Below are 27,378 nucleotides of genomic sequence, written 5' to 3'. Positions count from 1 at the left end.
GGTGTTAATTAGCCAGCTCTCAGAAGTGAAGTCCAAAGTGGAGAAGTGAAGGTGCCTGCATCACCTCCGGTTACTCTCTTGGGCACACACTGAAATTCTCAGACAGGTCCTCTCAGGCATCCCTCAATATCACCTCCTTCCGCCAACCCAGGCAGGCTGCAGCCTCTTATAGGGGCGTCCAGCCCAGCAGTGCACCATTTCCTTCAGTCTCTTGAGTCTCCCGAGGGCCAAGGGCCTCTACTGTTTGGATCCAAGACTTATTCCTCCTGACTTCTAATCAGACCTTTCTTCTGAGCCAGGCAGTCCTCCCTAGTCCTGCCTTTCCTGCTTCTTTCCTGGCTTGTGTTTTATTCCTTCCAAGAGCATTTCCCAAGGCCTGCACCTCATTGGAGCATCACACTCAAAATCTTGACCATTTGCATTTTCCCTGTCTGGCTGATGAGTTCCTTACCTAGTGATTTGCCACACTTAGTCTCAGGCTAAAGGCATTTGGGCTTCCCAAGGTGGTATAGAACCTACTTGCCAATGCAGGAGATGCAAGAGACATGGGTTTGATCCCTGGGTTGGGAAGATCCCCTGGAGGTAATGGCAACCCGCTCCAGTATTCTTGCCTGGAAAATTCCAAAGATAGAGGAGCCTGACAGTCTAAGTCCATAGAGCTGCAAAGAATCAGACACAGCTGAGCACAAAGGCATTTACCATTCAACTTAGAAAGTCCCCACTGTCATCCCATAAAACATTTAACATAGTCGAGAAGGCAGACATGTACATGTGTATGCACATACACACACATATAGATTTTCTTCTTTTTAAAAAATTTTTACACAAGAACTCTTGGCCTTTGAACCTAGATCCTCAGTTGGCGCAAAGTCTTTTCAGAGAATGCATCATATTATTTTGTTTTAGATTTTCTTATTATGACATATTTAACATTGTATGTTTTTTTTTCTTTTCATCAAGCTGCTAGAATGACAATTCTTAACAATTATAAAGCACTTAACCATAGGACAGAGACTCTGTCCAGTCCTTCATGTGAGTTGTTTCATTTAATCTTCGCAGTAATTCCCCGGTCTAAAGATAAAGCAGCTGAGTCTCAGAGAGGTTGACAACTTGCTAACAGTCACACAGCTTGAGACAAAACCAGGTTTCAAACCCAGTGGATTGGACTCCAGAGCCCAGCCACTGTCACTGTGTCTGTCCTGCCTCTCCCTTGGTAAGCCAGGGTCAGTGTGCTTTTCCATAGTCTTCTCCTGGCCCCAGCTTCTGTGGTCTTTTACGCTGAGAATTTAAGGATCTCTGAGCAAGGTCAAATAAGCCGTGCCCAGTAGGTGCTCATCTTTGAACTGGATTCTGTCTCTCAGTCTCCCAGTCAGAGCTCCTGCCAAGGCCTCCTCGTGTCTGTTTTTTGCTGCATTTTCTGGAGCCTCTAATGGATGCAAGAGAAAATTCAGACTCAGTGGAGCACAGCATCCGGGGGGCACACCCTCTATGTCCCTGCAGGCACAGAAGGCGTGCACGGCAATTCTTTGCTCTGGGCAGCCACGCTCATGCACTCCAGCTTCTCACCAGAAGCAGAAATGCTTGTAACCACAAGGCATCAAGAGATTCTACCGCCTTTAGCTTTTGATCCTTTCTCTTACCCCTATTCCTCAATAGAGAAACAAAGAAATGCTAAATATTCAGATGGCTGTAAGTTGTGAACCCCTGAGTAATGACTGTCCCTACCGTCAGGACATCTCTCCTGCCTCCTGTCCTGCTGGATCCCGTCCATGCCTGCTGCCCTGCCCTGGTGACGACTGCTGGTTCTGGTTCTGAGTAGGAACTCACACCACATGGTCACAGAGAAGCAGCCAAAGTCCGTAGTTAGGCTTGTGATTTTCACTTCATTGTGAGTCAGGTGGCCTTGTGCTGGCATCCTGCAATATACATTCCCTTTTCCAAATAAAGGCCCTTCGGACACCTCATTTGGGCTTCCCCAGGTGGCACAGTGGTAAAGAACCTGCCTGCCAATGCAGGAAACACAGTTTTGATCCCTGGGTCAGGAAGATTCCCTGACCACCAGTAGGAAATGGCCACCCACATCAGTATTTTTGCCTGGTAAATTCCATGGCCAGAGGAGCCTGGTGGGCTACAGTCCAGGGGGTCTCAAAGAGTCTAAAACAACTGAACCACTGAGCGGGCACACAGACAACCCTTTGGTGACATGAGGCTGTGTAGGTTGTGCTCTTCAACTTCCACAGTGATTTCAAATGTCACCTCTGACCAGAGGTTTCTAAGGAATCCCTGCCTGTCCTTTGCTATTTTTAGGTAAGCATGTGGTTCTGGCTAGGTTCTAAATCAGGATCTGTGTATTCTTAGAAGGACTTTGACTGTACACTGAATTGTGGTCATTTATCAGCTTCATGAAAAGGACGTGGCTTCAGGCCAGTTAAATGGTAGGCACACAACTCCTCTTTGACCAATAATAAAGTGCAATTTATAACTAAGTTCCAGGAATCTGATTAAACCTAGCTAAGCTGAATGAGCCCATCAATAATGAGAAAAAGCACATAGAGGGCTTCCTCTATCTTTACTCAGTTCAATAAAAATTTCTGACTCTTGGCTTAGACAATGAACAACTTTCCATAGAGTCAGAGTCCAGGAATCAGGACCTTGAGGTACTGGGGTGCCTACTCTGGTCATCTTTTCAGACTAACCTTGGGAAGATGATTTGTGATGCTTGATTCTTCTCAAGAGTTTTGAAATGATATTCGTAATTACTATATATATTTTTCAACTTGCTGAGAGCCCTCTATACCCTCATTCTGGGGAGAGTATCTTTCAGTCACAGAAATGAATGACACTGACCCCAGGAGCACCAACCTGCTCCATGGTGGTAAGTTTTAATCTTTAAGCCACCTAGATCTCATTTGGTGCCTCAAGGCCATAGTGACATCAACCAGTTATAAAAACTAGCTAGAAGATATTAATATCATTTTGGTTCCATCACCAGAAAAAAAATTTAAATACAACAAATATCTCATTGTCCAGTAATAGTTGGGCACTGACATACGAAATGAGAGCCTGGAGTCTAAAATTCCCTATAGGCCTCTAACTTTTTATTATGAGTGCCTGGGGCTTTTAGGGCTTACCTGGTGGCTCAGACAGTAAAGAAACCACTCGCAACGTGGGAGACCTGGGTTCGATTCCTGGGTTGGGAAGATCCCTTGGAGGAGGGCGTGGCAACCCACTCCAATATTCTTGCCTGGAGAATCGCTATGGACAGAAGAGCCTGGCAGGCTACAGTCCATGGGGTCGCAAAGAGTTGGACATAACTGAGTGACTAAGCATACAATATGGGGCTTTTAGAGACTATAGGCTCAAATGTTTCTTTGTTTAAGCATGCAGTTAAATTAAAACTTTTTAAATTCAAGTGACTGCCTTTTCCTACAGGCAGTCACTTGACAAATTTAGTGAATGCTTAGCTCCACTGTGCAGACAACCATGCTGGACACTGGGAATGGCTTGCCCTTGTACAGATGAGATCTGTGAGGGAGACTGGCATTGGGCAAATAATCATCCAACCAACCATTCATTAGTTGCCAAATTGCCAGATTGCTATGGTAGAAAAGAATAGTGTGGTACGGGAGCAGGCTGTGGGAGTGGGCACCTAGACTGGCGTGGAGGCCTGTCGGTCAGTATCCAGCCAAAGGCAGTGTGGGGCATGCAGGGATGCTAGGGAGGGAAGCCAAGGCATAGTGTTGCTGGGCTTCATAAGCCTGGTTAAGGATGTCATATTTTGCTCTAAGAATCATGGGAAGTCGTTGACGTATTTCAACCAAGGGGATGTGACCGGATCTGCATTTTTAAAGTGAAACTTCAGTTGCTACAATGAAAGTGATTGGGAGGAAGCAGCAGTGGATAGGAGAGACTGGTTAGCCCAGGCCAGAGAGGGCGGTGCTTTCAGGTGGATGGTGGTTGGGTGGAGATGGAGGAAAGAGATGGAGAGGTGGAGGAGGATGGAAGGTGGAGATGGAGATGGGCGTATTTGAGAGAGATGAAGTGTATAGATCGTGCAGGACGTGGTCGTTGATCAGATGTCTTCCATGAAGAAGGGTGGTGGTCACAGAAGGTTCCCCAGTGTCAGGCTGGAGCATTCAAATGGCAGACCAGGTTTGGGTGCAAAGGATGAGATTGGTTTGGAATGTAGTAAGTTACACCAGTAAGTTAAAGATGCATCCGGGCCTTCCTCGTGGCTCAGTGGTAAAGAATCCACCTACCCATGTGGAAAACACAGCTTTGCTCCCTGGTCCAGGAGGATCCCACTTGCTGCACAACAGCTAAGCCTGTGCACCACAACTATTGAGCCTGTGCTCTAGAGCCTGAGAACTGCAACTACTGCGCTCACACACCACAACTACTGAAGCCTGTGCGCCCTAGAGCCTGTGCTCCCCAACAGGAGCCACCACAATGAGAAGCCTGCGCGTCACAACTACAGAATAGCCTAGCCCCAACTCACTGGGGCTGGAGAAAAGCCCATGCAGCAACGAAGATCCTGCAGAGCCAAAAGCAAATAAATAAGTAAATAAAAAATTTAAAAATAGATACGTATGGAGCAGCCATTGGCAATATCAAAGATGCAATTGGATTATATAGATAGAGTCATAGAAGAAGGATCAAGAATGGGGAGAAAGATGGGAATTACGGTTTATGGTCATGGAAGTAGACATTGAGAGGATGAGAGTCTGGGAACTAAATTCTCTGAGAACTAGAGTAGAGCAGAAGTATTGAGCACAGAAGACTAACGAAGATGTAGGTTTGATGTTGTTGCAGAGAAAACCAAATATTCAAGTGGAGAATAGAGTTATAGGGGCAGCTCTGCAGGATGCTGACCAAAGGAGTGAGCCAACAGCATCTCTTCATTTCAGTAACAAATAGGACATCCAAAATATAGTTTTGGTGTAGTACTCTCTTGAGAACACAGTCGCTTCCTCTCTGCTTTGGGGGAGGGGAAGCAACCTGCTCAGCAAGGCAGAAGGTCTGGATTTGGGCCACTGTGTGCCACCTGCTTGCCTGGGCAACTCTCTGGTCCCCACAGAGCTTACTGGGCTCTACAGGAAGGCTTCTAACAAAGTGTGTTCCCACCACCAAACCTGTTGTGAGGATTCACCAGGAAAATGGTTGTGAAAGACTTGGCTTTATCAACCAGCAAGAGTCAGGAAGATTCCCTGAAGGAGGGCATGGCTACCCACTCCAATATTCTTGCCTGGAGAATCTCATGGACAGAGGAGCCTGGCGGACTACAGTCCATGGGGTCGCAAAGAGTAGGACACGATGGAAGTGACTGAGCACACACGCAAAAGCTACACAGATCTCACACTCGACGGACTCGTCGAATCCAGGTTAAACATGGCTAACAGGCACCATCTCATGCTTCCATTCGGAGAACCTATCCTAATTACCTGCTGGTCCATTGTGGTCAGATTTGCTCACATCATCTCTCAGTATTCGCTTTCACTCAGGTGACTAGGCCAGCCTCACAAAAGCTGCGGCAGCTGGAGCCCCAGCCCAGGAAAGCCACTGGCGGGAAAGGTTACTCTTTGGGACCTAAGAAGTTTGTCCCAGATGCTTTCAGACCAAAAAGAGGGGAGGGGAACCAGGGGAAGTTACGTGTCTCTTCAAGAGTCAGTGAGCGACAATCCTGCCAAGGGGAGCTTCTTTCAGCAGAGCATTTGGGGAACTTCTGTTGAGGGTAGTATTTTGGCTGACATTAGCTTCCATATTAGATGTAAGTTCTTGAACTTTCCTGTGCCTTTCCGTTTCCTTGCCTGTAAAACTAGAAATAACAATGGCATTTACCTCTCAGGCCTATTGTAAAGACTAAATGAGTCTAGAATAGCAGCAACACTTAGCACTTATTCAATAAATATTAGCTGTTAGTATTACTGGAGTGTGTGTCTTTGGCTGAAGTCTGAGATATAATTTCCAAAACTGTACTCTTTTATGTGCAGCACTAAAACTTTCTTGAGTTTATTAAAACAAGTGTACCAACAGGTAAACTTTTATTCATACATTGGAAAGAATATTTGTTAGAATACTAGGGATGATTTGGTTATGTTCATTAAGAGGAAAAAAAAATTATCCAGTTTTCAGCTGACTGGCTAGCAGATTAGTGTAGGGGCAAAGTACGCTGGCTTTGAAGCTGTGGAGACCAAGATTTCATTCTAGCTGTGTGACCTTGAGCAAATTACTTGCCCTCTCTGACCCTCAGCTTCCTTATATACACAATTGATATGCTATTTACTTGGCAGGATGTTGAGAGGTAGCTGGAATCATAGGTACAGAAGGGTTGGCACGATGTCTGACAGAAGAACAGGTTGACATTGTTGGGTGAATATTTTATTGTCATTTTGCAACTGGTGATTTGAGTTGTTATTTTTTTTGGTTGGTTTTAAGGATTTTCTGCAGAGAAGGCAATGGCACCCCACTCCAGTACACTTGTCTGGAAAATCCCGTGGATGGAGGAGCCTGGTGGGCTGCAGTCCATGGGGTCGCTGGGAGTTGGACACGACTGAGCGACTTCACTTTCTCTTTTCACTTTCATGCATTGGAGAAGGAAATGGCAACCCACTCCAGTGTTCTTGCCTGGAGAATCCCAGGGACGGGGGAGCCTGGTAGGCTGCCATCTATGGGGTCGCACAGAGTCGGACACGACTGAAGTGACTTAGCATAGCATAGCATAAGGATTTTCTGAATAGCATTTCCATTGTCTGTTGTCCTTCATTCTCTAATGTACCTTCCCCATTTACTTTTCCATCTCCTTTTGAGGACTTCTCTGAGAGCACCCCTCTTGTTGCTGTCTGGCCAGGGTCTGCCTCTACTGTTAACATAGCTGGCCATCCTGGCTGTCCAGTGCCAGCACACAGCCCACTCTTCATCCTTCTGGATGCACCTCATCTTGCAGGCTCAGCTGTCACCTTGGAAGGTCTCCTTCCTAGTCAACCCTCAGAGAACCTTCTGCTGGGGAAACTCTGCTTTGTAATGGATTCTCATCAGTATTTCTTGCTGTCACTTCCAACACTGTGTAATTATGATCCCATTGTTGCCAGCCGTGACTGCACCAGCTCTCACCTCCTACCGGTACCTAAACAAAACACCTGAAGAGGTAGAGATCTGGTGATGCTTGAATAGTAAGCTTCACAGCACTTTGGGAGGGACCCTATTGCTAGAAAGAAAGAAAAAGGACAGTAAAGGATATTGTAAGAGATTACCCCGGGGGGCTTCACTGGTCGTCCAGTAGTTGAGACTTCACCTTCCAATGCAGGGGGTGCAGGTTCAATACCTGGTCAGGGAGGTAAGATCCCACATGCCTCAGGACCAAAAAGTCAAAACATAAAACAGAAGCAATATTGTAATAAATTCAATAAAGACTTTAAAAATGGCCCACATCAAAAAAAAAGAAGAAGAAAGAAAAGTGAGAGAGAGGGTATCCTGGGTTTGAATCCTGGCTCTGCAGGCAATGGCACCCCACTCCAGTATTCTTGCCTGGAAAAATCCATGGACAGAGGAGCCTGGTGGGCTGCAGTCCATGGGGTCGCTAAGAGTCGGACACGACTGAGCGACTTCACTTTCACTTTTCACTTTCATGCATTGGAGAAGGAAATGGCAACCCACTCCAGTGTTCTTGCCTGGAGAATCCCAGGGACGGGGGAGCCTGGTGGGCTGCCGTCTATGGGGTCCAACAGAGTCGGACACGACTGAAGCGACGCAGCAGCAGCAGCAGCAGCAGCGGCCACTTAATACTTTTGTGATATATTTGGAAAGACATGACTTCTTTATGCGTCAGTTTCCACTTTATGTAGTTCGTAAAATACATGACTGTAGTCACTCAGTCATGTCCAACTCTGCGACCCCATGGACTGTAGCCCACCAGGCCCCTCTGTCCATGAGGTTCTCTAGGCAAGAATACTGAAGTGAGTTGCTCTTTCCTCTTCCAGAGGATCTTCCCCACCCAAGGATCAAACCCAGATCTCTTGCATCTCCTGCATTACAGGCATATTCTTTACCACTGAGTCCCCGGGGAAGCCTTGCACATTTGTAAAATGGGACAGTAACAGTTTTGAGGGTTAAATGAGGTACTACATACAAAGCTCTTAGAACAGTCCCTGGCACCAAGTAAGTACCTGAATGAATAATCGAGAAAAAGAGTTGCCCATATAGGGGAATGGTTTTCTTTCCTATCATCTGTCTGCCTTGTGTGGCTGCTGTGAGTCATCTCTCTTCCAGGTGAGGGCCACAGCCAACTGTGGCCTGAGCAGGCAGGAGACAGGGATTGCTGCATTCCTACCCACGGGCCACAATCCCAGGCCCTCCACCAGAATAAAGCACCGTGAGCAAGAACAAGTCTCCCATTTCGGGACCTGGAGTGTTAATTCTCTGGCACTGCTGAGAAGCAGCCTTTAATTCACTTAATCATGAGCTGTAGGTACCCTAATGAGGGCTGCGAGCCACAGCCGCGGCTGGGGGGCAAAGCAGCCCTTTCTTCCTGGACGCTGTTAGCATCGGCATGAAAACTGAACGCTTTCTAGCTGGGCTTTTGCCCTGTTATTTCACAAACTGAACAGAAATTATGAAACAGCTGGGAGTCAGGCTGGCAAAGTGGATGCTTACTGCCTGGGGCAGGGCCTGCCCATGGCCTCCGATGGGCTTCTGCATCACACATGCATGTCATTCAGGCACGTGCTTCAGGACGCCGTAGGAATGAGTGCAGGAAACCCTACTTTCCAATGGATCCCAAAATGGTTCCCTATTCTGACTTACTTGCCATGCTTGCAACAGTCCGGTTTTCTCTGCTTTGTCACCTAGGTCCTGTGATGGCAGGCGTTGCCTGACCAGGTGAGGAAATTGGGCTGCTAATATTATGACCATATTAAATCATTAAAAAGCAGAGACATTACTTTGCCAACAGAGGTCCATCTAGTCAAGGCTATGGTTTTTCCAGTGTTCATGTATGGATGTGAGAGTTGGGCTATAAAGAAAGCTGAGCGCCGAAGAATTGATGCTTTTGAACTGTGGTGTTGGAGAAGACTTTTGAGAGTCCCTTGGACTGCAAGGAGATCCAACCAGTCCATCCCAAAGGAGATTGGTCCTGGGTGTTCATTGGAAGGACTGATGTTGAAGCTGAAACTCCAATACTTTGGCTACCTGATGCAAAGAGCTGACTCATTGGAAAAGACCCTGATGCTGGGAAAGATTGAGGGCAGGAGGAGAAAGGGATGACAGAGGGTGAGATGGCTAGATGGCATCACCAACTCGATGGATGTGGGTTTGGGTGGACTCTGGCAGTTGGTGATGGACAGGGAGGCCTGGCGTGCTGCAGTTCATGGGGTCGCAAAGAGTTGGACATGACTGAGCAACTGAACTGAACTGAACTGAATATTTGAAATCCTTTTGCTCAGACTTCTTCCTACATTTTCAAGGAATGGGAAGGATATTGTAATACTTTATAGTCATAGCACTTCATGTGTGGTCAGTCACTTAAGTCGTGTCCACCTCTTTGTGACTCTATAGACTATAGCCTGTCAAGCTCCTCTGTCCATGGGATTCTCTAAGAATACTGGAGTGGGTTGCCATACCCTTCTCCAGGGGATCTTCCCAAGCCTGGGATCAAACTTGTGTCTCCTGTGTCTTCTGCGTGGCAGGCGGATTCTTTTCTGCTGAGCCACCAGGGAAGCCCACAGCATTTCATACCGGGGGGTGGGGGTTGGGAGAAACAGCGTTAAGCAGTTTCTGGCCCTTGGTATAGCTAGGGCAGCTTAGAGGGATGGTAGGCATTGCTTTTAAGCCATAGTGAGGAATGGACATTACAGCAGCCTTGCATTGTCCAGAGTCTTCATGGAATCTCTCTTAAATCTAGTTTGCATCTCTTGTGTTTCACAATCATTATTCTTAGTTGTTCCCAATCATACAACTATGACAAAATAGTTTCACAGAAAGTATTATATGACATTTAAATCCAATTGTTTTCATTTCACTCTTGTTTTCTTCGGTCAGTGAGCAGTTTCAAAGACTCAGAGAGGTTGGGGAACATGAAGAACCTCCCTCAAAAGTGGTCTAAGCCATTTCTTCTCTCAAAGCATGAGTCCCTTTGACAGTATTCATCACAGTCATTTAATCTGTTTAGTGTATCATCTCTGCTTTTATTTTTAGAGGCTTGAGGTGGCCTCTTCTATTTTTGAACAACTCCTACTGTTAGAAAATGTATCCTGTTATTGATTCAAATCCTGGTGCTATCCCTGCATTAAAACAGATTATACCAAACAAAACTCAGTGCCTTCCACATCAGCCCCAGAAATGTTGAAGGCAATGGTAGGTGCCATCTTGCCCAAATGTCACCAGTTCCTGCACCCTTTCTCCATATGATATAATTTAGCACATTCACCAGCATCCCAGATAAGCAGCAGTGACCTTCTCTATAGACATTGTATTAATAAACTGGTGTATAATGGGCTTCTTTTCATAGCTTCAATATGAGAGTCTTATGTTAAGTCTTCAGAATGATGGTTGCAGCAGAAATTTGAGAGTTGCATCTGCACTTGACTTTTACACTAACCTATAGGAGTCATAGGTACCCAGGATGTCCACAGGGCCATCTTGTTCCTTTATATGAAACCCAGGAAAACCCAAGTACAGAGTCTCCCTAAAGAAACTGCAGCTCAAAGGTAATAAGAGCTCCTGAAATAATCACACTGCCCAGCATCCAAAGAGGCAGTACCGGAATTCTTTATGAAGCCTTCCCTAAGCTCAGTGTGCTTAGAACTTTGGTTCTCCATTCTACATGCTTAAAGACCAGTTTGGCACATATATGCTCATACGATGTTTAGCCATGAGGCTGCCTACTGATCAGAAGCTGGCTGGGGAGTAAGAGGAAGAGTTTCATGTAGGCTGTTAATCTTCCAGGAAAATTGTAAATTAGTAGGTTGGATGGTTTATCTTTAATAGTGTATAGTAGATATAAGATTTCCCTGGTGGCTCAGACGGTAAAGCATCTGCCTACAATGCAGGAGACCCAGGTTCGATCCCTGGGTCAGGAAGATCCTCTGGAGAAGGAAATGGCAATCCACTCCAGTACTCTTGCCTGAAAAATCCCATAGACAGAGGAGCCTGGTAAGCCACAGTCCATGGGTCACAAAGAAGTGGACATGACTGAGCAACGTCATTCACTCATTCACTCAATAGATATAAAAAGAAAAGAATCAGGTATATCTAGTTGGACTAGTTTTCTCAGTGGTTCTCTGATTGCTGTTTCTGTGAGGAAAAGATGGAAAATGGCCACTTGAGAAACCATTCATACAACCAACATCCTTCACTTTGTATATGTAGGTATCTTCACCATAGATGTCTTTCAGATCCGTAGAGGCAGCATCTCAAAAAGCCAGATGCAGAATGTAGACCTGGCTTTGCACCACCAGCTGAGTGAGCTTGGGCAAGACATTGGCCTGTGTGTGCCTCGGTTTCCTTACCTGTCAAGTGGGGATAATGATGGCAGTGTGTGCCTAAAAGGTTGTGGTGAGAACTAAATGAGTGACTCTGAGTGAAGGGCTTAGTGCCTGGCATCATAGGAGGCTCTACAAAACCATTTGTTCTTATCGTGAATAATTACTGTTCTTTGTTGTGATTCTGATTACTTTGTTGTATAGTGAATTCAGAGTTGGCAGACTACTTCAGCATCACTCTCACAACCATCCTATAAAAAAGGCTTGGAATGCCAGAGTCAGTTGCAAGGAATCAGGCCTTTTCCCCTGCAGTGGATGGTATGCAGTGGTCTTTCCCAAATGGCAATGTTCACAAATGTTAAAGTGGGCAAGTGGAATGCCCAGAAGCTTGATCCCTCTCATCACAAATTCTGCTCCTGCCAAGTTTACACAGAACAGTCCTATTTAAGCGAGGGGGCATGTATGCCCTGTGGTCAACTCAAAAGACCACGCTGGAGCCTTTCATTTTGAGTGTTGTTGAACCGAGAGCCCCTGTGTCAAGGGGATGGTTTGACGCACTTCCCAAGGAGCCTGACTTGATCCTGCACTGGCTGCTGTGCTGTCCTCTGGAGGCTGCCTCTGGTCTTCCACAGTCAGTAGGGTCCCGTCTCACCACTTCCAGGGGGTCACCCAGGATGAAAAGAGTGGAGGTCTCCAAGAGCAGGCAGAATTCTGCTTTGCCTCACTTCTCATTCTGAATTAGTCAATTTTTACTTTCCAATGTAGCACATTCTTACTTAGACTCTTTGAATGAACAGACGTGTATGATCACCTAATCTGCCCCCTCATTGAAGGTGTGAGTTAAGGTGATTCACTCAAGGTCATACAGCATTCCCTCATTCATTAAACAAATATTTACTGTGACTGGGTGGTCTGCAGTGTTTGCATTAATATCAGTGGCAGAACAGGACTGGAATCTAGTCTTTCTATTTCTGATCCAGCATTCTTTCCCCCAAGTCCTGTGGCCTCTCATAACTACTGTCTTCCCTGCAATGATCTGTCTTTTTGCAGCTATGGGATATTAATTCTCAAATGTGGGTGTTACCTCTGAGTCTGTATAATGGGAAACTTGATATGTGTAAAAGATAGAAGGCCTCAAAACCTGTACACAAAGGCATCGTGTTTTCCCCAAATCTACCAGAATGTCTTAAGACTCAAACTCAGATTCGACCTGAACATTCAGTAAGTAGAAAAAAGCAGTGAGATAGCCTATCTGGATTGGATACATCTCCAATGGATAAAGTATTCTTTCAAGTACTAGGGATCAGGAAATAGTAGGGTGTAGAGTGGAAAGGATGTGGAGTGAGACTGCCTTGGGCTTGCTTGGAGGTGCCACCATTTTCCAGCTGTGTGACATGGAACAGTATATTTCTCTGAGCTTCAATTTGACTCCCTGAGTCTTATTCTCTTATTTTATTTTTCTTCCTTTCTCTAGGATGGAAAATAAATCCCATGCCAGTGCCCATCACGGGTGGCTCTTTTTAGAAAAGCATTCCAAGCCTTGCCTATACTCAGCATAAATAAATATTCTGGCCCAGGAGGGCATCAAAGGGTGAAGGAGTGGCCTGAGGTTCTGGGAGCCCTTCTTCTTTTCTCTTGGTGCTCCATCTATAGAATGTAAGACAATAGACAGCAATGGTATCGGATCCTTTATGGGATATAGTAGGAGGTAAAAAACGGAGTACATCAGAGACCCTGTCCACAATCTACTGAGGAGTAGTTGAGACATCTCAGATAACCATAAGGTAAGGCGCAGTGTGCTCTAAACTATAAGTACTGATAAGAATAGAAATCCCTCCCCAGATGGTACTATTATTGTTGTTGTTCAGTTGCTCAGTCTTGTCCGACTCTTTGCAACCCCATGGACTGTAGCCCACCAGGGTCCTCTGTCCATGGGATTTCCCAGGCAGGAATACTGGAGTGGATTGCCATTTCCTTCTCCAGAGGATTTTTCCGACCCAGGGATCGAACCTGCATCTCCTGCATTGGTGTGTGTGCGTGCTAAGTCACACAGGCAGATTCTTTACCACTGGCCACCAAATGGTACTGTACTGTCTTCTTTTGCCCTGAGTTTCATGCTTGGTTTAGTTCAACAAAATCTCTGTACTGGCCAGGTGCCAGGCCCCTGGTGAGGGGCTGGGCAGTCCAGTGGGGATCAAACACAGGCCTTGCCCTCAATTGCTGCTTCCAGCAAAAGTCCTCAGATCTTTGTAAAGCTGTCTGCTGGAGGCCGGGGACTTGGTCTTTCTTGGACCTGTGTTGTGTCCCCTCAAACCGTCCCACCGCCGGGAGGAGAGAGCGCAAACATTTTTCCTGGAAAGGCGTTAACATTGAGCCATGGCAGCTGGAATTGGCACAGTGCCTTCAGAAGGTTGGAGAAGTGATTTGTTTTTCCAGTCTCACCGCGGGAGCCGAAGCCCTGGCAGAGGCCTCCGTGCCTTAGCGGTGACTGAGCCAGATGAGATCATTATTAATTATTAGTCACTTTCGAGTGTCTTTCTTAGAAACGACAGAGTATTCAGGGAGCTCAGACCCTCCTGAGTTGCAATCGATACTGTGTATACCTTGCATAGGGACCTGAGTGGCGTGTCATTATCAAACATTATCGATTCCTAAAAAGGGGGTTGGAAATGCACACATCCTTCACAGAAAAATCAGCTAAATCGTCAAAAGCCTTGATTATATTTTTTTCCTCAAGAAAGAGACTGATGGTAGGAGTAAAAAAAGCTTGAAATGTTAGCTAAATTAGGGCTGTTTCCTGCCAGGAGCCAGATCTGTACACATAATTATTTTATTCTCTGTGCTGGCATTGATTCACTTTGGTTGAGTGTTGGAAATATCTCTGTTTTGGGTCTTTAATCCGAATTATTCAGTCAGTTCGTATGACAATGTTTTCTACTCCCATCCTCCTGTATTATTTTTCTGTAAAACAAATAATCACTTGTCTGGAACTTGACTCATTTCTCTTCCCCAGCACATGCCTCATCCCTTCCCTAAACTTCTGTATCACACCATCTGCCACGCTCCTGGGCCAGAAATTCACTCACCACTCAGCCTCACATGCCCCACAGTCACCAAATTTTGCCCATTTTATTTTTGCCTAATTCTAATTTCTTCTTCTAAATTGACCTCCGCTACAGTCCTTGCACTGACTGGAAATCCAGACAGTTTTTTAGTTTTTCCTCCTTTTGCCTGTGTCTCAGCAGCGATAACAAACATGGGGGAAAAAAAATAATAACAAACCTGGAGTCTCTGGCTGCCTTTGCTTAGCTCGTGGGTGCCCTGGACCCATCACATGGCCACACGTTGCAGTCTCAGCTTCTGGTCCTGCCCATTTCGGGGCAGGTAGAAGCCCTTTTGGAGAAGGCAATGGCACCCCACTCCAGTACTCTCACCTGGAAAATCCCATGGACGGAGGTGCCTGGTAGGCTGCAGTCCATGGGGTCGCTAAGAGTTGGACACGACTGAGCGACTTCCCTTTCACTTTTCCTTTCATGCATTGGAGAAGGAAATGGCAACCCACTCCAGTGTTCTTGCCTGGAGAATCCCAGGGACGGGGGAGCCTGGTGGGCTGCCGTCTCTGGGGTCACACAGAGTCGGACACGACTGAAGCGACTTAGCAGCAGCAGCAGCAGCAGCAGCAGAAGCCCTTTTGAAAATGCAGATCTGGTCAAGACATTTGATGGCATGTACCTGTAGTCTTCCAGAAGCTCCCCATCACCTACTATCTAAGATGGACAAGGAACTCTTGTTCTGGAAATGACAGACATTGAGTCTCAAATGATCCTTGGAGGTTATTGGAAGAGAGCAGGTCTAAGAGATTGCAGGTGCCAAGAAGGGGCTTCTTTGGGAAGCTTTGAATATCTGTCATTGGTTTAGCTGGGGCTGGAACAAAGTTTTTGTACTAGAGAGCTGTTTTCCAGGTTTTTTAGAGCCAGCTCATCAATGTGACACAGTCACAGTCCATCTTCTCTTGGATACTCATGTTTCTTCAGCCAAGTGCTGTTGAGACTGTTGTAGGGGAAGAGACCCTCTGGTCAGCCCCTCCAAACCCCATATTTGAGGAAGAAGAAACCCTAATGTTGGTACCGGGCTCCTACCCAAAGAGGCTTCAGTATTTCTCAAAAGGCGTGTGGTCAGGGAAAATACTTTGTAATGTATGTGTGTCCCACACATTGTGGGGTGTTTAGCATCCCTGGCTAAATGCCAGTTATGACCTCCCAGTTACTGGAACAACTGGAAAATCTTCTACATGCCCCCGCACATGCCACATGCTCCAGGGATTGGGGGATGGTACCATCCCTGGCTGAGAACCCTTGGCTCCTGTCCCTACTCTTGAGATGTTCTCCTTTACTGAGAGTATAATGAAGAGCTGGATTAATTATGATCTGTCACTCCTGTTGCCTCTTCATCTTCTGTTCTGATGGAGTTCAGACTGGAGTCATGTTGTCAGGCTTTCAAATCAAGCTTTACCATTTACTCAGTATGACCTTGCATATGAGTAAGACCTTGAACAACTACTTAATCTCTCCATGCCTCTGTTTTCTCATCTAATGGGGGATAATAGTACTATAGTATCTATCTCAGAAAATTTTTCTGAAAATTAAATAAGATAAAGCATGAAAGGTGCTGGCCACGGTGTCACTTTCAGAGGCATGGTGATTGTATGAGATGGTGATGGTTCCTGAGCTCACAGTCTTGCTTGAGTGACAGGTTGAAATTGACACTGACTTGTGAACACTCCAGAAAATAAAGACAGCATAGTGTATTAGAAAGGGGAATGGACTAGGTGGGAGTTAGTGGATTCTGTTGCATGCTCAGCCATCATTACTATATAGCCTTGAACATGTCATTTCACTTCTCTGGTTTTTACTTTCTTCATCTGTACATGCCCTGGTGGTTTAGTCACTAAGTCAGTCATGCCCAACTTTTACAACCGCATGGACTGTAACCCGCCAAGCTCCTCTATCCATGGAATTTTCCAGGCAAGAATGGTGGAGTGGGTTGCCATTCCCTTCTCCAGGGAATCTTCCCAACTCAAGAACTAACGCAGATCTCCTTCATTACAGGCAGTTTCTTTACCATCGGAGCCACCAGCGAAGCCCTTTATGCCCTCAGTTCAGTTCAGTTCGGTTGCTCAGTCAAGTCTGACTCTGCCACCCCATGAATCGCAGCATGCCAGGCCTCCCTGTCCATCACCAACTCCCGGAGTTCACTCAGACTCACATCCATCAAGTCAGTGATGCCATCCAGCCATCTCATCCTCTGTCATCCCCTTCTCCTCCTGCCCCTAATCCCTCCCAGCATCAGAGTCTTTTCCAATGAGTCAACTCTTCACATGAGGTAGCCAAAGTACTGGAGTTTCAGCTTTACCGTCATTCCTTCCAAAGAAATCCCAGGGCTGATCTCCTTCAGAATGGACTGGTTGGATCTTCTTGCAGTCCAAGGGACTCTCAAGAGTCTTCTCCAACACCACACTTCAAAAGCATCAATTCTTCGGCGCTCAGCCTTCTTCACAGTCCAACTCTCATATCCATACATGACCACGGGAAAAACCATAGCCTTGACTAGACAAAGCTTTGTTGGTAAAGTAATGTCTGTGCTTTTCAATATGCTGTCTCGGTTGGTCATAACTCTCCTTCCAAGGAGTAAGCGTCTTTTAATTTCATGGCTGCAGTCACCATCTGCATTGATTTTGGAGCCCCCCAAAATAAAGTCTGACACTGTTTCCACTGTTTCCCCATCTATTTCCCATGAAGATCATCGCATCCATGCTGGACTGGATGCAATGATCTTCGTTTTCTGAATGTTGAGCTTTAAGCCACCTTTTTCACTCTCCACTTTCACTTTCATCAAGAGGCTTTTTAGTTCCTCTTCACTTTCTGCCATAAGGGTGGTGTCATCTGCATATCTGAGGTTATTGATATTTCTCCCAGCAATCTTGATTCCAGCTCGTGCTTCTTCCAGTCCAGCATTTCTCATGATGTACTCTGCATATAAGTTAAATAAGCAGGGTGGACAATATACAGCCTTGATGTACTCCTGTTCCTATTTGGAACCAGCCTGTTGTTCCATGTCCAGTTCTAACTGCTGCTTCCTGACCTGCATACAAATTTCTCAACAGGCAGATCAGGTGGTCTGGTATTCCCATCTCTTTCAGAGTTTTCCACAGTTTCTTGTGATCCACACAGTCAAAGGCTTTGGCATAGTCAATAAAGCAGAAATAGATGTTTTTCTGGAACTCTCTTGCTTTTTCCATGATCCAGCAGATGTTGGCAATTTGATCTCTCGTTCTTCTGCCTTTTCTAAAACCAGCTTGAACATCAGTTCCCGGTTCACGCATTGCTGAAGCCTGGCTTGGAGAATTTTGAGCATTACTTTACTAGCGTGTGAGATGAGTACAATTGTGCAGTAGTTTGAGCATTCTTTGGCATTGCCTTTCTTTGGGATTGGAATGAAAACTGACCTTTTCCAGTCCTGTGGCCACTGCTGAGTTTTCCACATTTGCTGGCATATTGAGTGCAGCACTTTCACAGCATCATCTTCCAGGATTTGAAATAGCTCAACTGGAATTCCATCACCTCCACTAGCTTTGTTCATAGTGATGCTTTCTAAGGCCCACTTGACTTCACATTCCAGGATGTCTGGCTCTAGGTCAGTGATGACACCATCATGATTATCTGGATCATGCAGATCTTTTTTGTACAGTTCTTCTGTGTATTCTTGCCATCTCTTCTTAATATCTTCTGCTTCTGTTAGGTCCATACCATTTCTGTTCTTTTTCGAGCCCATCTTTGTATGAAATGTTCCCTTGGTATCTCTAATTTTCTTGAAGAGATCTCTAGTTTTTCCCATTCTGTTGTTTTCCTCTGTTTCTTTGCATTGATCACTGAGGAAGGCTTTCTTATCTCTTGCTATTCTTTGGAACTCTGCATTCAGATGCTTATATCTTTCCTTTTCGCTTCTCTTCTTTTCACAGCTATTTGTAAGGCCTCCCCAGACAGCCATTTTGCATTTTTGCATTTCTTTTCCATGGGGATGGTCTTGATCCCTGTCTCCTGTACAATGTCACGAACCTCATTCCATAGTTCATCAGGTACTCTATCTATCAGATCTAGGCCCTTAAATCTATTTCTCACTTCCACTGTATAATCATAAGGGATTTGATTTAGGTCATACCTGAATGGTCTAGTGGTTTTCCCTAGTTTCTTCAATTTCAGTCTGAATTTGGCAATAAGGAGTTCATGATCTGAGCCACAGTCAGCTCCCGGTCTTGTTTTTGTTGACTGTATAGAGCTTCTCCATCTTTGGCTGCAAATTATATAATCAGTCTGATTTCGGTGTTGACCATCTGGTGATGTCCATGTGTAGAGTCTTCTCTTGTGTTGTTGAAAGAGGGTGTTGGCTATGACCAGTGCATTTTCTTGGCAAAACTCTATTAGTCTTTGCCCTGCTTCATTCCGTATTCCAAGGCCAAATTTGCTTGTTATTCCAGGTGTTTCTTGACTTCCTACTTTTGCATTCCAGTCCCCTGTAATGAAAAGGACATCTTTTTTGGGTGTTAATTCTAAAAGGTCTTGGAGGTCTTCATAGAACCGTTCAACTTCAGCTTCTTCAGCGTTACTGTTTGGGGCATAGACTTGGATTACTGTGATATTGAATGGTTTGCCTTGGAAACGAACAGAGATCATTCTGTCGTTTTTGAGATTGCATCCAAGTACTGCATTTCGGAGTCCTTTGTTGACCATGATGGCTATTCCATTTCTTCTGAGGGATTCCTGCCCGCAGTAGTAGATGTAATGGTCATCTGAGTTAAATTCACCCATTCCAGTCCTTTTTAGTTTGCTGATTCCTAGAATGTCTACATTCACTCTTGCCATCTCTTGTTTGACCACTTCCAATTTGCCTTGATTCTTGGACCTGACATTCCAGGTTCCTATGCAATATTGCTCTTTACAGCATCGGACCTTGCTTCTATCACCAGTCACATCCACAACTGGGTATTGTTTTTGCTTTGACTCCATCCCTTCATTCTTTCTGGAGTTATTTCTCCACTGATCTCCAGTAGCATATTGGGCACCTACTGACCTGGGGAGTTCCTCTTTCAGTATCCTATCATTTTGCCTTTTCATGCTGTTCATGGGGTTCTCAAGGCAAGAATACTGAAGTGGTTTGCCATTCCCTTCTCCAGTGGACCACATTCTGTTAGACCTCTCCACCATGACCCGCCCATCCTGGGTGGCCCCACGGGCATGGCTTAGTGTCATTGAGTTAGACAAGACTGTGGTCCTAGTGTGATTAGATTGACTAGTTTTATGGTTTCAGTGTGTCTGCCCTCTGATGCCCTCTTGCAACACCTACCGTCTTACTTGGGTTTCCCTTACCTTGGGCGTGGGGTATCTCTTCACGGCTGCTCCAGCAAAGCACAGCCGCTGCTCCTTACCTTGGACGAGGGATATCTCCTCACTGCCGCCCTTCCTGACCTTCAACGTGGGATAGCTCCTTTAGGCCCTCTTGCGCCCGCGCAGCCACAACTCCTGCCCTACAAGGTGTCAAAAACATTGAAGAGCATTTGCATTATGAATGTGCTTTAAAGTCTATAGAATCTCACAGCTTGATATATAAAATGACTAATTTATTATACATCAGTGGTGGTGTTGGTTAGCCACTAAGTCATATGTGACTCTTTGTGACCCCATGGACAGCAGCCCACCTACCTCCTCTGTCCATTGGATTTCCCAGGCAAGAATACTGGATTGGCTTGCCATTTCCTTCTCCAGGAGATCTTCCCCACCCAGGGATTGAACCCACGTCTCCTGCATTGACGGGCAGATTCTTTACCACTGAGCTACCAGGGAAGCTATCCATCCGAGTTACCCACCCCTGATTTGAAAACCCCCATCAGGCAACTGGGAGGATGCTCTGAACGGGAACATCTTGGGAGACGGGTAAACCTGGAGAGCTCACCTCTGTGATAAATACTGAATTGCTGTCACCCCATCCTGACCAATGTGTCCCCAAATAGCACAGGTGAGAGACCCTCAGGCGTGCAGGCATCTCATGAACAGTCAGTCATATCCACAGCTCTGCAGCTCTCCCTGCTGATTTCCTTCATGGCTGTCTGCTTTTCCCCACAGCAACAAAGGCGAGAGAAGGAGCTGCGGAAACAGCAAGAGAGGGAGCAGCGCAGACACTATGAGGAGCAGATGCGCCGGGAGGAGGAGAGGCGGCGCGCAGAGCACGAGCAGGTACAGCGGGGACCTGGGAGCCCTACAGATGGCCCCACGTGAACACCAGCACCAGCCGCCTCTGGGCTGTGGGTCACCTTCTCCTAGGTCTGCTCGGCTTAAGCCGGTTTTTACTCTTGCTCCAGCAACTATTCTCGCCTGTTCAAGAAGTCAAATGCACAACCTTGGCAAAGCCTGCTCATTCAACCTGGCTTCCTCCCCAGGCCGAAGTCCCCTGACACCTTGATGTCGTGCTTCTCCCAGCCCAGGGCACCGGCTCTGAAAGTAGCACTGGGGCATGATAAATGAGCCAAGTCCTCCTCTTTCATCGCTTCAGAAGAGCTTTTCTACTCACGCTGCTCTGGTCTCCATGACTCTGGGCCATCGATGCAGCCCCTTTCTCTCTTTGTTAGAATCATGTTCTGACAGTGCAGTGAAACTGCAGGATGGTTCCTTTACAAAGACAGTTCATGACAGCATTCAGTCCTTATTTTATCCCCACTGCTTACAATGGGGAGCCTCTGAACTGTATAGCCTTGTTAATCTCAGGTAGCCCGTAAAGAGGGAGCCTATAATGAAAAGTTTTAAAATAAGCTGGGTTCTCAGGACTTGCCAGTGGTTAAGACTCCATGCTTCTGCTGCAGGGGGCACAGGTTCGAGCCCTGGTCTGGGAACTAAGATGCCACATGACCAAAAAACAGAAAATATATGGATAATACTTTAACAACAACAAAAGCTGGGTTCTCAAAACCAGATAGTCACAGCAAAGCATTGAGCTGTCTCCATCCGCTGCTGTTGTGCCTTTGACTGCACTGAAGTGCTTTTGCTGTGGTGCTGGGTATCTTTCCTATTTAGTGAAGAGGTGTTTGGGTATTTTTTTCCCTGCTTCCACACTTCACTTGGCAGTTTCTTCTCACCTTTGAAATTACCGGTTCTTTCTCTCTCCCTTTCCCTCTCGTGTTCCTCTGCATTCTCTGCTGCCTGCCTCTCCAGGAGTACATCAGGCGACAGCTGGAGGAGGAGCAGAGGCAGCTAGAGATCTTACAGCAGCAGCTACTGCATGAACAAGCTCTACTTCTGGTAATGGGAATGCCAAGCCCACTGGTCTGCTCTGTGTCCATCTTGTGTGTGTGTGTGTGTGTGTGTGTGTGTGGTCTCCTCTAACGTGCCAGTCAGGAAATGGGGATCCACCCAGCCTCATAGACCTGGAAAATCTTCTAAAACTTAATGAGTTTCCTGACCCAGGGTGCCGAGTCACCACTTTGAAGGTCAGGGTGCCGAGTCACGGCTTTGAATATACTTGTTGCACATTCTTTATTAACGCCAGCCATTTGCAAAACTTCAACGTGAATCCAGTCTTAGTACAAGTTCAGGCTGTTTCTGAGACCCACTGTGTTTATTGCAGAGTAACGTTCGCAGTCATTTGCAACATGCTGGAATACAATCACAGCAGAGTATCCCTCATCCGTAGGAAACCACTCAGCTCTGGAGTCCTATTTCATTTGCAGACTATTAGTTTTACCCTCGCGATGGGAACATTTTGTGTTCCCTGCTCAGGCAGCTTCCACTTGAAGTGTTTTGGTGTTTTTTTAGCCTTATTGCACTGCTCTCCAAATGAGCTGCTTGGTGTATCCTTTTTTTTTTTTTTTTTTTAACTTAACTTTTTATTCAGTGGCACTGTGATTTTTTTTTTTTAGCCTGTACACGTTTTTGCTAATGGTTTCTGTTGGTCCAAGTTTTGTCAAACGAAAGATGATGTAGGCAGTATCTTTAGGTTCTTGTTCTGTTTTGTACATGTTTGAATAGTTTAATGATTAAACCAGGAAGTGGATAGTTCCTTACAGGGGTTGTGCGCTGACCGTCCAAATATCCTCATTGTTGCCATTTTCTTGGTTGCAGTTCATCGAGGACAAGTCACTTTGTGAAGGGTGGTGTTCTGTAGGGGTTGCCATTAAAACAGTAGTGTTTTCATTAAATGCCACATTCTGTGTAGATGCTAACCCGAGGCTGTACCTTATCTCTATGGCTCATCCCTGTGTCCTCTTGTGATTTTGTTGGTATTAAGGTCCTTTGTTATTTATCATCTCTTTTGCTTCCATTGCATGTTTCCCTGGTACAGGCCAATGGTTTCCCTATGGTAATTTAGCCTTTTCTTTATTCTCCTTTCCTGATCTGGACAGGAATATAAGCGCAAGCAGTTGGAAGAACAGAGACAAGCAGAAAGGCTACAGAGACAACTGAAGCAAGAGAGAGACTACTTGGTTTCTCTTCAGCATCAGCGGCAGGAGCAGAGGCCTGTGGAGAAGAAGCCACTGTATCATTACAAAGAAGGGATGAGTCCTAGTGAGAAACCAGCATGGGCCAAGGAGGTAAGTAAGCGAACAAGTACAGCCTATACCTACCTTGCCTTGAGTATAGGGGCCATAATGAGTTTCTCCTGTAGAAACAGAGAGTTAAACTACAAAGCTGGGAAATAACTTGTGTGAGACACACATGCTTTGTCTTGGGAAGAACTATAACCTTATTTCGGAGAAGGCGATGGCAGCCCACTCTAGCACTCTTGCCTGGAAAATCCCATGGATGGAGGAGCCTGGTGGGTCGCAGTCCATGGGGTCGCTAAGAGTCGGACAAGACTCAGCAACTTCACTTTCACTTTTCACTTTCACACATTGGAGAAGGAAATGGCAACCCACTGCAGTGTTCTTGCCTGGAGAATCCCAGGGACGGGGGAGCCTGGTGGGCTGCCGTCTATGGGGTCGCACAGAGGCGGACACGACTGAAGCGACTTAGCAGCAGCAGCAGCAGCAGCAGCAGCAGCATAACCTTATTTCTATACCACAATCCATTTGTGGTTCTTTTTTGTAAGTAACAGCAGGAAGCAGAGACTCTTTTTCTGTACTGGAATCCAGTTGAGTTTGTGGCTGGAGGAGTGGAAGAATGTGATTTAAGACTTCAGGAATTCTAGGTAGGATAATTTCCTATCTGTACCTAGACCCTGAAACTGATGGTTGGTATTGTCACGAATATCCTCTAAGCTTCTGTGGTACCAGTGAAGACACAGTTGGTCCCAGACTTGTGGTTGTGGTTCACTTACAGGGTCGGAGGTCATTTAAATATTTTACAAATACTTTCATGGGAATGATCCTTCATTTGCTCAACTACTAGACTAAAGAAGGGTTAGGGTTAGCACCTAATGATTTCCTTTATTTTCCTGTAAGCAAAACTAGTCATTCAAAAGAGTGATTTGTATTACTTTACATTTTGTCCTAGTATCTTCAGATATTTATAGCTAGAGCTTATTTCAAGTTATCTAGACTACAGTATTACTAGAACTGGATTTCTTACATAAGACCCTATTTTTATAATTTTTTTATTTTCTGTTCTATCTTACATATGTATGCTGCTGCTAAGTCGCTTCAGTCTTGTCCGACTCTGTGCGACCCCATAGACTGCAGCCCACTAGGCTCCCCTGTCCCTGGGATTTTCCAGGCAAGAGTACTGGAGTGGGTTGCCATTGCCTTCTCCTTACATATGTATAGAATACACTTGAAATTATGTTGTTGTAATATAAAAAATGGTTGTGTATGAGGAGTAGAAACTAGAGTCTTTTATTTAAGCTTTTTGTTTAAATCCTTCATGAGTGTACTATTTTTTATAAAACTGGTAACATTTTTCTTTTAAGACTTAAAAACTTAATCTGTAGAGAAAATCATTCTGTTCAATATAAAGAACATTTTTGATCACTTTCCCTTAAATGTGATTTGTATTTACCTATGTCAGTAAAAACTGCCCCAGGTCAGTAATTCAGTTTTGTGATCCTACCCGCAGATATAGCACCAACCCTTTAACAACGCATCTGTTCTTCCAGTTAAGCAGAATCACTGCTGTTAAACAGCAGCTGACTTGCTTCCTGGCTAGCAAAGATGTGCCGCTTTCTTCCACTGCTAAACCATGCCAAGCTGAAACCCTCAGCTAAAGCAGATTCACAGCTCCTGATCATGGCAGATGTTCAGACGGCTGAAAAACTAGCCTCTACTAAGTTAGCACCTACAGAAATTAATGGTTCCAGATCAGGACTCTTGTTTGAGCATCACTCACGGAAGAAGGATGAAACAGCTTATCCTATTAGACTTGGTCTTGAAGATCACCTGAAGCCTCAGGGACCTTCAAGGACCACAGTGAGATCAAGAAAGCGATCTCACTCCCAAGGATGTAGCCCACCTCGAGAGTCAGGGCCCCAAGTCATTTGTGTGTCCTCTCCAAACATCTCCAAAGTGATGAGCCCCAAGTTGTCTATTTCTGCAAGTAAGAAGGGCCTTAGAGACCCATGTGGACCTCGGGGCATGAACTCATGCGTCCATACAAGTAGCTCGTCTCCTCCAAGAAGTGCTGCATCGTTAAATGGCCTCTCTGGGATGCATGACCACCTGTCCTGCAGTGCTCCCAGCCCCAAGCATAAGTTTAGGAAAGGAACACCTACAGATCCCTCCAGACACCACCTGGAGAGGACTGGGATGCCTTGTAAAGTATACCACAATCTCCTTTCCCCTGGACAGCTCCCTCATACACAAATGTACCAGGAAAGGGGAAGAAACGTCAAACAGTTTCCACTTCCTTCCTTTCACCACTACTCAGCACATTCTTATTTTCACTTAAACATTTTAACTTCATTGTTTTCTAGTTACCATCTGTCCTCATCGTTAAATTGGCTGGCCTGTCCTCTCTATTCAGAACTAATTCAAGGGCGCCAAGGTTTCAGGAGCCATGGCATTCCTGGGGGCGCATCTCTGCAGATATCACGAGGGAAATTTTCTAGACTTCGTAATTCCCCTGTGCTTCTCGGCCAGGCTCCTAGTGTAAAGAAAAGTTAGATAATGGGTGTGCAAACAGCATGGTTGTGTCATCAGTTACTCTTGATGTGAGGTTCCCAGGCCATCCTAAGTCTGGCCCACCTCTGGTGGGTGACATCTTCCAAGGTCTCTGGCTTCCTGATAGCTGGTATTCTTCTTCTGGGCTTCATGCACTTTTGGACATGTGTGTGTGTGCCTGTGTGCTTACTCGTGTCCAACTCTTTGCAATCCCATGAACTGTAGCCCACCAGGCTCCTCTGTCCATGGGATTCCCCAGGCAAGAATACTGGAGTGGGTTGCCATTTCCTACTCCAGAGGATCTTCCCAACCCAGGGATCGAACCAGCATCTTTTCTGTCTCCTGCATTGACAGGCAGATCCTTTACCACTAGGGTCACCTTCTTTTTGGATTTTGTATTTAATCCTATCTTCCTGGGTGTGGTTAACATAATGCAGCTCCCAACTAACCACCTATCTCTTCATGAAGCAGTTCCCAAGTCTTTGAGTGGGTGTTCCTGTTTTAGAAGAAAGATGAAACATTTAAATGATAGAATGAATGACAGGGCTAAATTGGGGATTGTAGCAACTGGTATACAAGTAAAAACAAATGATTATCTGCCTGAGTTTGATTCATCATTTTTTTAACACCCACTTCCTAAGATGGGGATAAAAATGATTGTAAGGATCCTTACTGTCTAGATCTTTCAGTGCTTCTATCAGCAATGTATGAACTTTTCTTCTAGAGCTTTATTTACAGATTTCTTTGCTTTCTTATAGTAGGGAGGTAGGTGAAGTTCAAAGTAGCCAAACAGTAAAATACATTTCAAGACTTTAGATATGGACAGAATTTCTAGCTCAGCAGTGTTTTAGTTATCAATCGATAAAAAGAATCCAGGTTTAACTGTCTTTTGGAGGTATAAAAAGAGGGACCATTTTCTTTTCCAAATGCCAGGCTATAAACTTGAAAATATCCTCACCAAGGATGAGGTGGCAGCAATGGCATGGTCTCCTGTGATAGAGGCTCTGAGCTTTTTTGTACCATGTGCCTTTGAAGACACCAGCCAGCTGTCTTCCACTTACAGCTGCCTCTTTTGTAATCTGCTCCTGTATTTGATTTGTAACTCACCTCTATACCTTCTGGGCTTCCCTGGTGGCTCAGTTGGTAAAGAATCTGCCTGCAATGCAGGAGACCCAGGTTCAGTCCCTGGGTCTGGAAGATCCCCTGGAGAAGAAAATAGCAACCCACTCCAGTATTCCTGCCTGGAGAATCCCATGGACAGAGGAGCCTGGTAGGCTGTCAGTGGAGTCACAAAAGTCAGACAGGACTTAGCAGCTAAATCACCAACACACCTTCTCATCATCCTGAGTTTTCCTTCTTTGGTTACTTTTCCATCCACTTATTTCTCTTCCTTATAGTAAATCTGCATTTTTTTCATTAGCAGTGTAATGTTGTTACAATGGTTCATCCTTCATGGTTTTGTTCCTTCATTTTGTAAAACATAAGTCGTCATGATGTTTCTCATTTCCTTTCTTATTAATTTGTCAGATGTAGCGAGAACAAATGGAAACACTCAATTGTTGGCAAATCTTGTTGAACTCTTCTCTCTATCCTTTTCCTGAATATTCTGGTTGTCCTAAATGTCACATTAGCTTTGATTTTCAGATCTCAGCCAGAAAGGAACACCAATGTCTCCATCAAAAGGAGAGGTAGTGGACATTCTCACTCCTTTCAAATTCTCTGCCATTTTTGAATGGAATGTAAGTCAGATTTGTTCTGTAAAAACATCAA

At 45.4% G+C, this 27,378-nt stretch overlaps 1 protein-coding gene across 13 annotated transcripts in view; it reads left to right on the top strand.

Annotated features, from left to right (window-relative positions):
* Nucleotides 1-27,378, top strand: part of TNIK (TRAF2 and NCK interacting kinase) — a 405,472-nt gene that overhangs the window by 307,375 nt on the left and 70,719 nt on the right. For 10 of the 13 annotated variants that reach the window (XM_086394181.1, XM_086394130.1, XM_086394171.1 and 7 more), the window contains 3 exons: nucleotides 20,651-20,761; nucleotides 21,734-21,820; nucleotides 22,921-23,109. In XM_086394181.1, the coding sequence (XP_086250307.1) occupies nucleotides 20,651-20,761; nucleotides 21,734-21,820; nucleotides 22,921-23,109 (387 nt within the window). The remainder of the gene's footprint in view (nucleotides 1-20,650; nucleotides 20,762-21,733; nucleotides 21,821-22,920; nucleotides 23,110-27,378) is intronic. The other 3 variants (XM_086394188.1, XM_086394149.1, XM_086394139.1) reach the window with 1 other exon arrangement.

The sequence above is a fragment of the Bos grunniens genome, chromosome 1, assembly GCF_055505025.1.
Source record: "Bos grunniens cultivar Pamir isolate PY7600 chromosome 1, Bosgru_T2T1.0, whole genome shotgun sequence".
Taxonomy (NCBI): Eukaryota; Metazoa; Chordata; class Mammalia; order Artiodactyla; family Bovidae; genus Bos; species Bos grunniens.
This window is presented reverse-complemented; position numbering and strand designations above follow the sequence as displayed.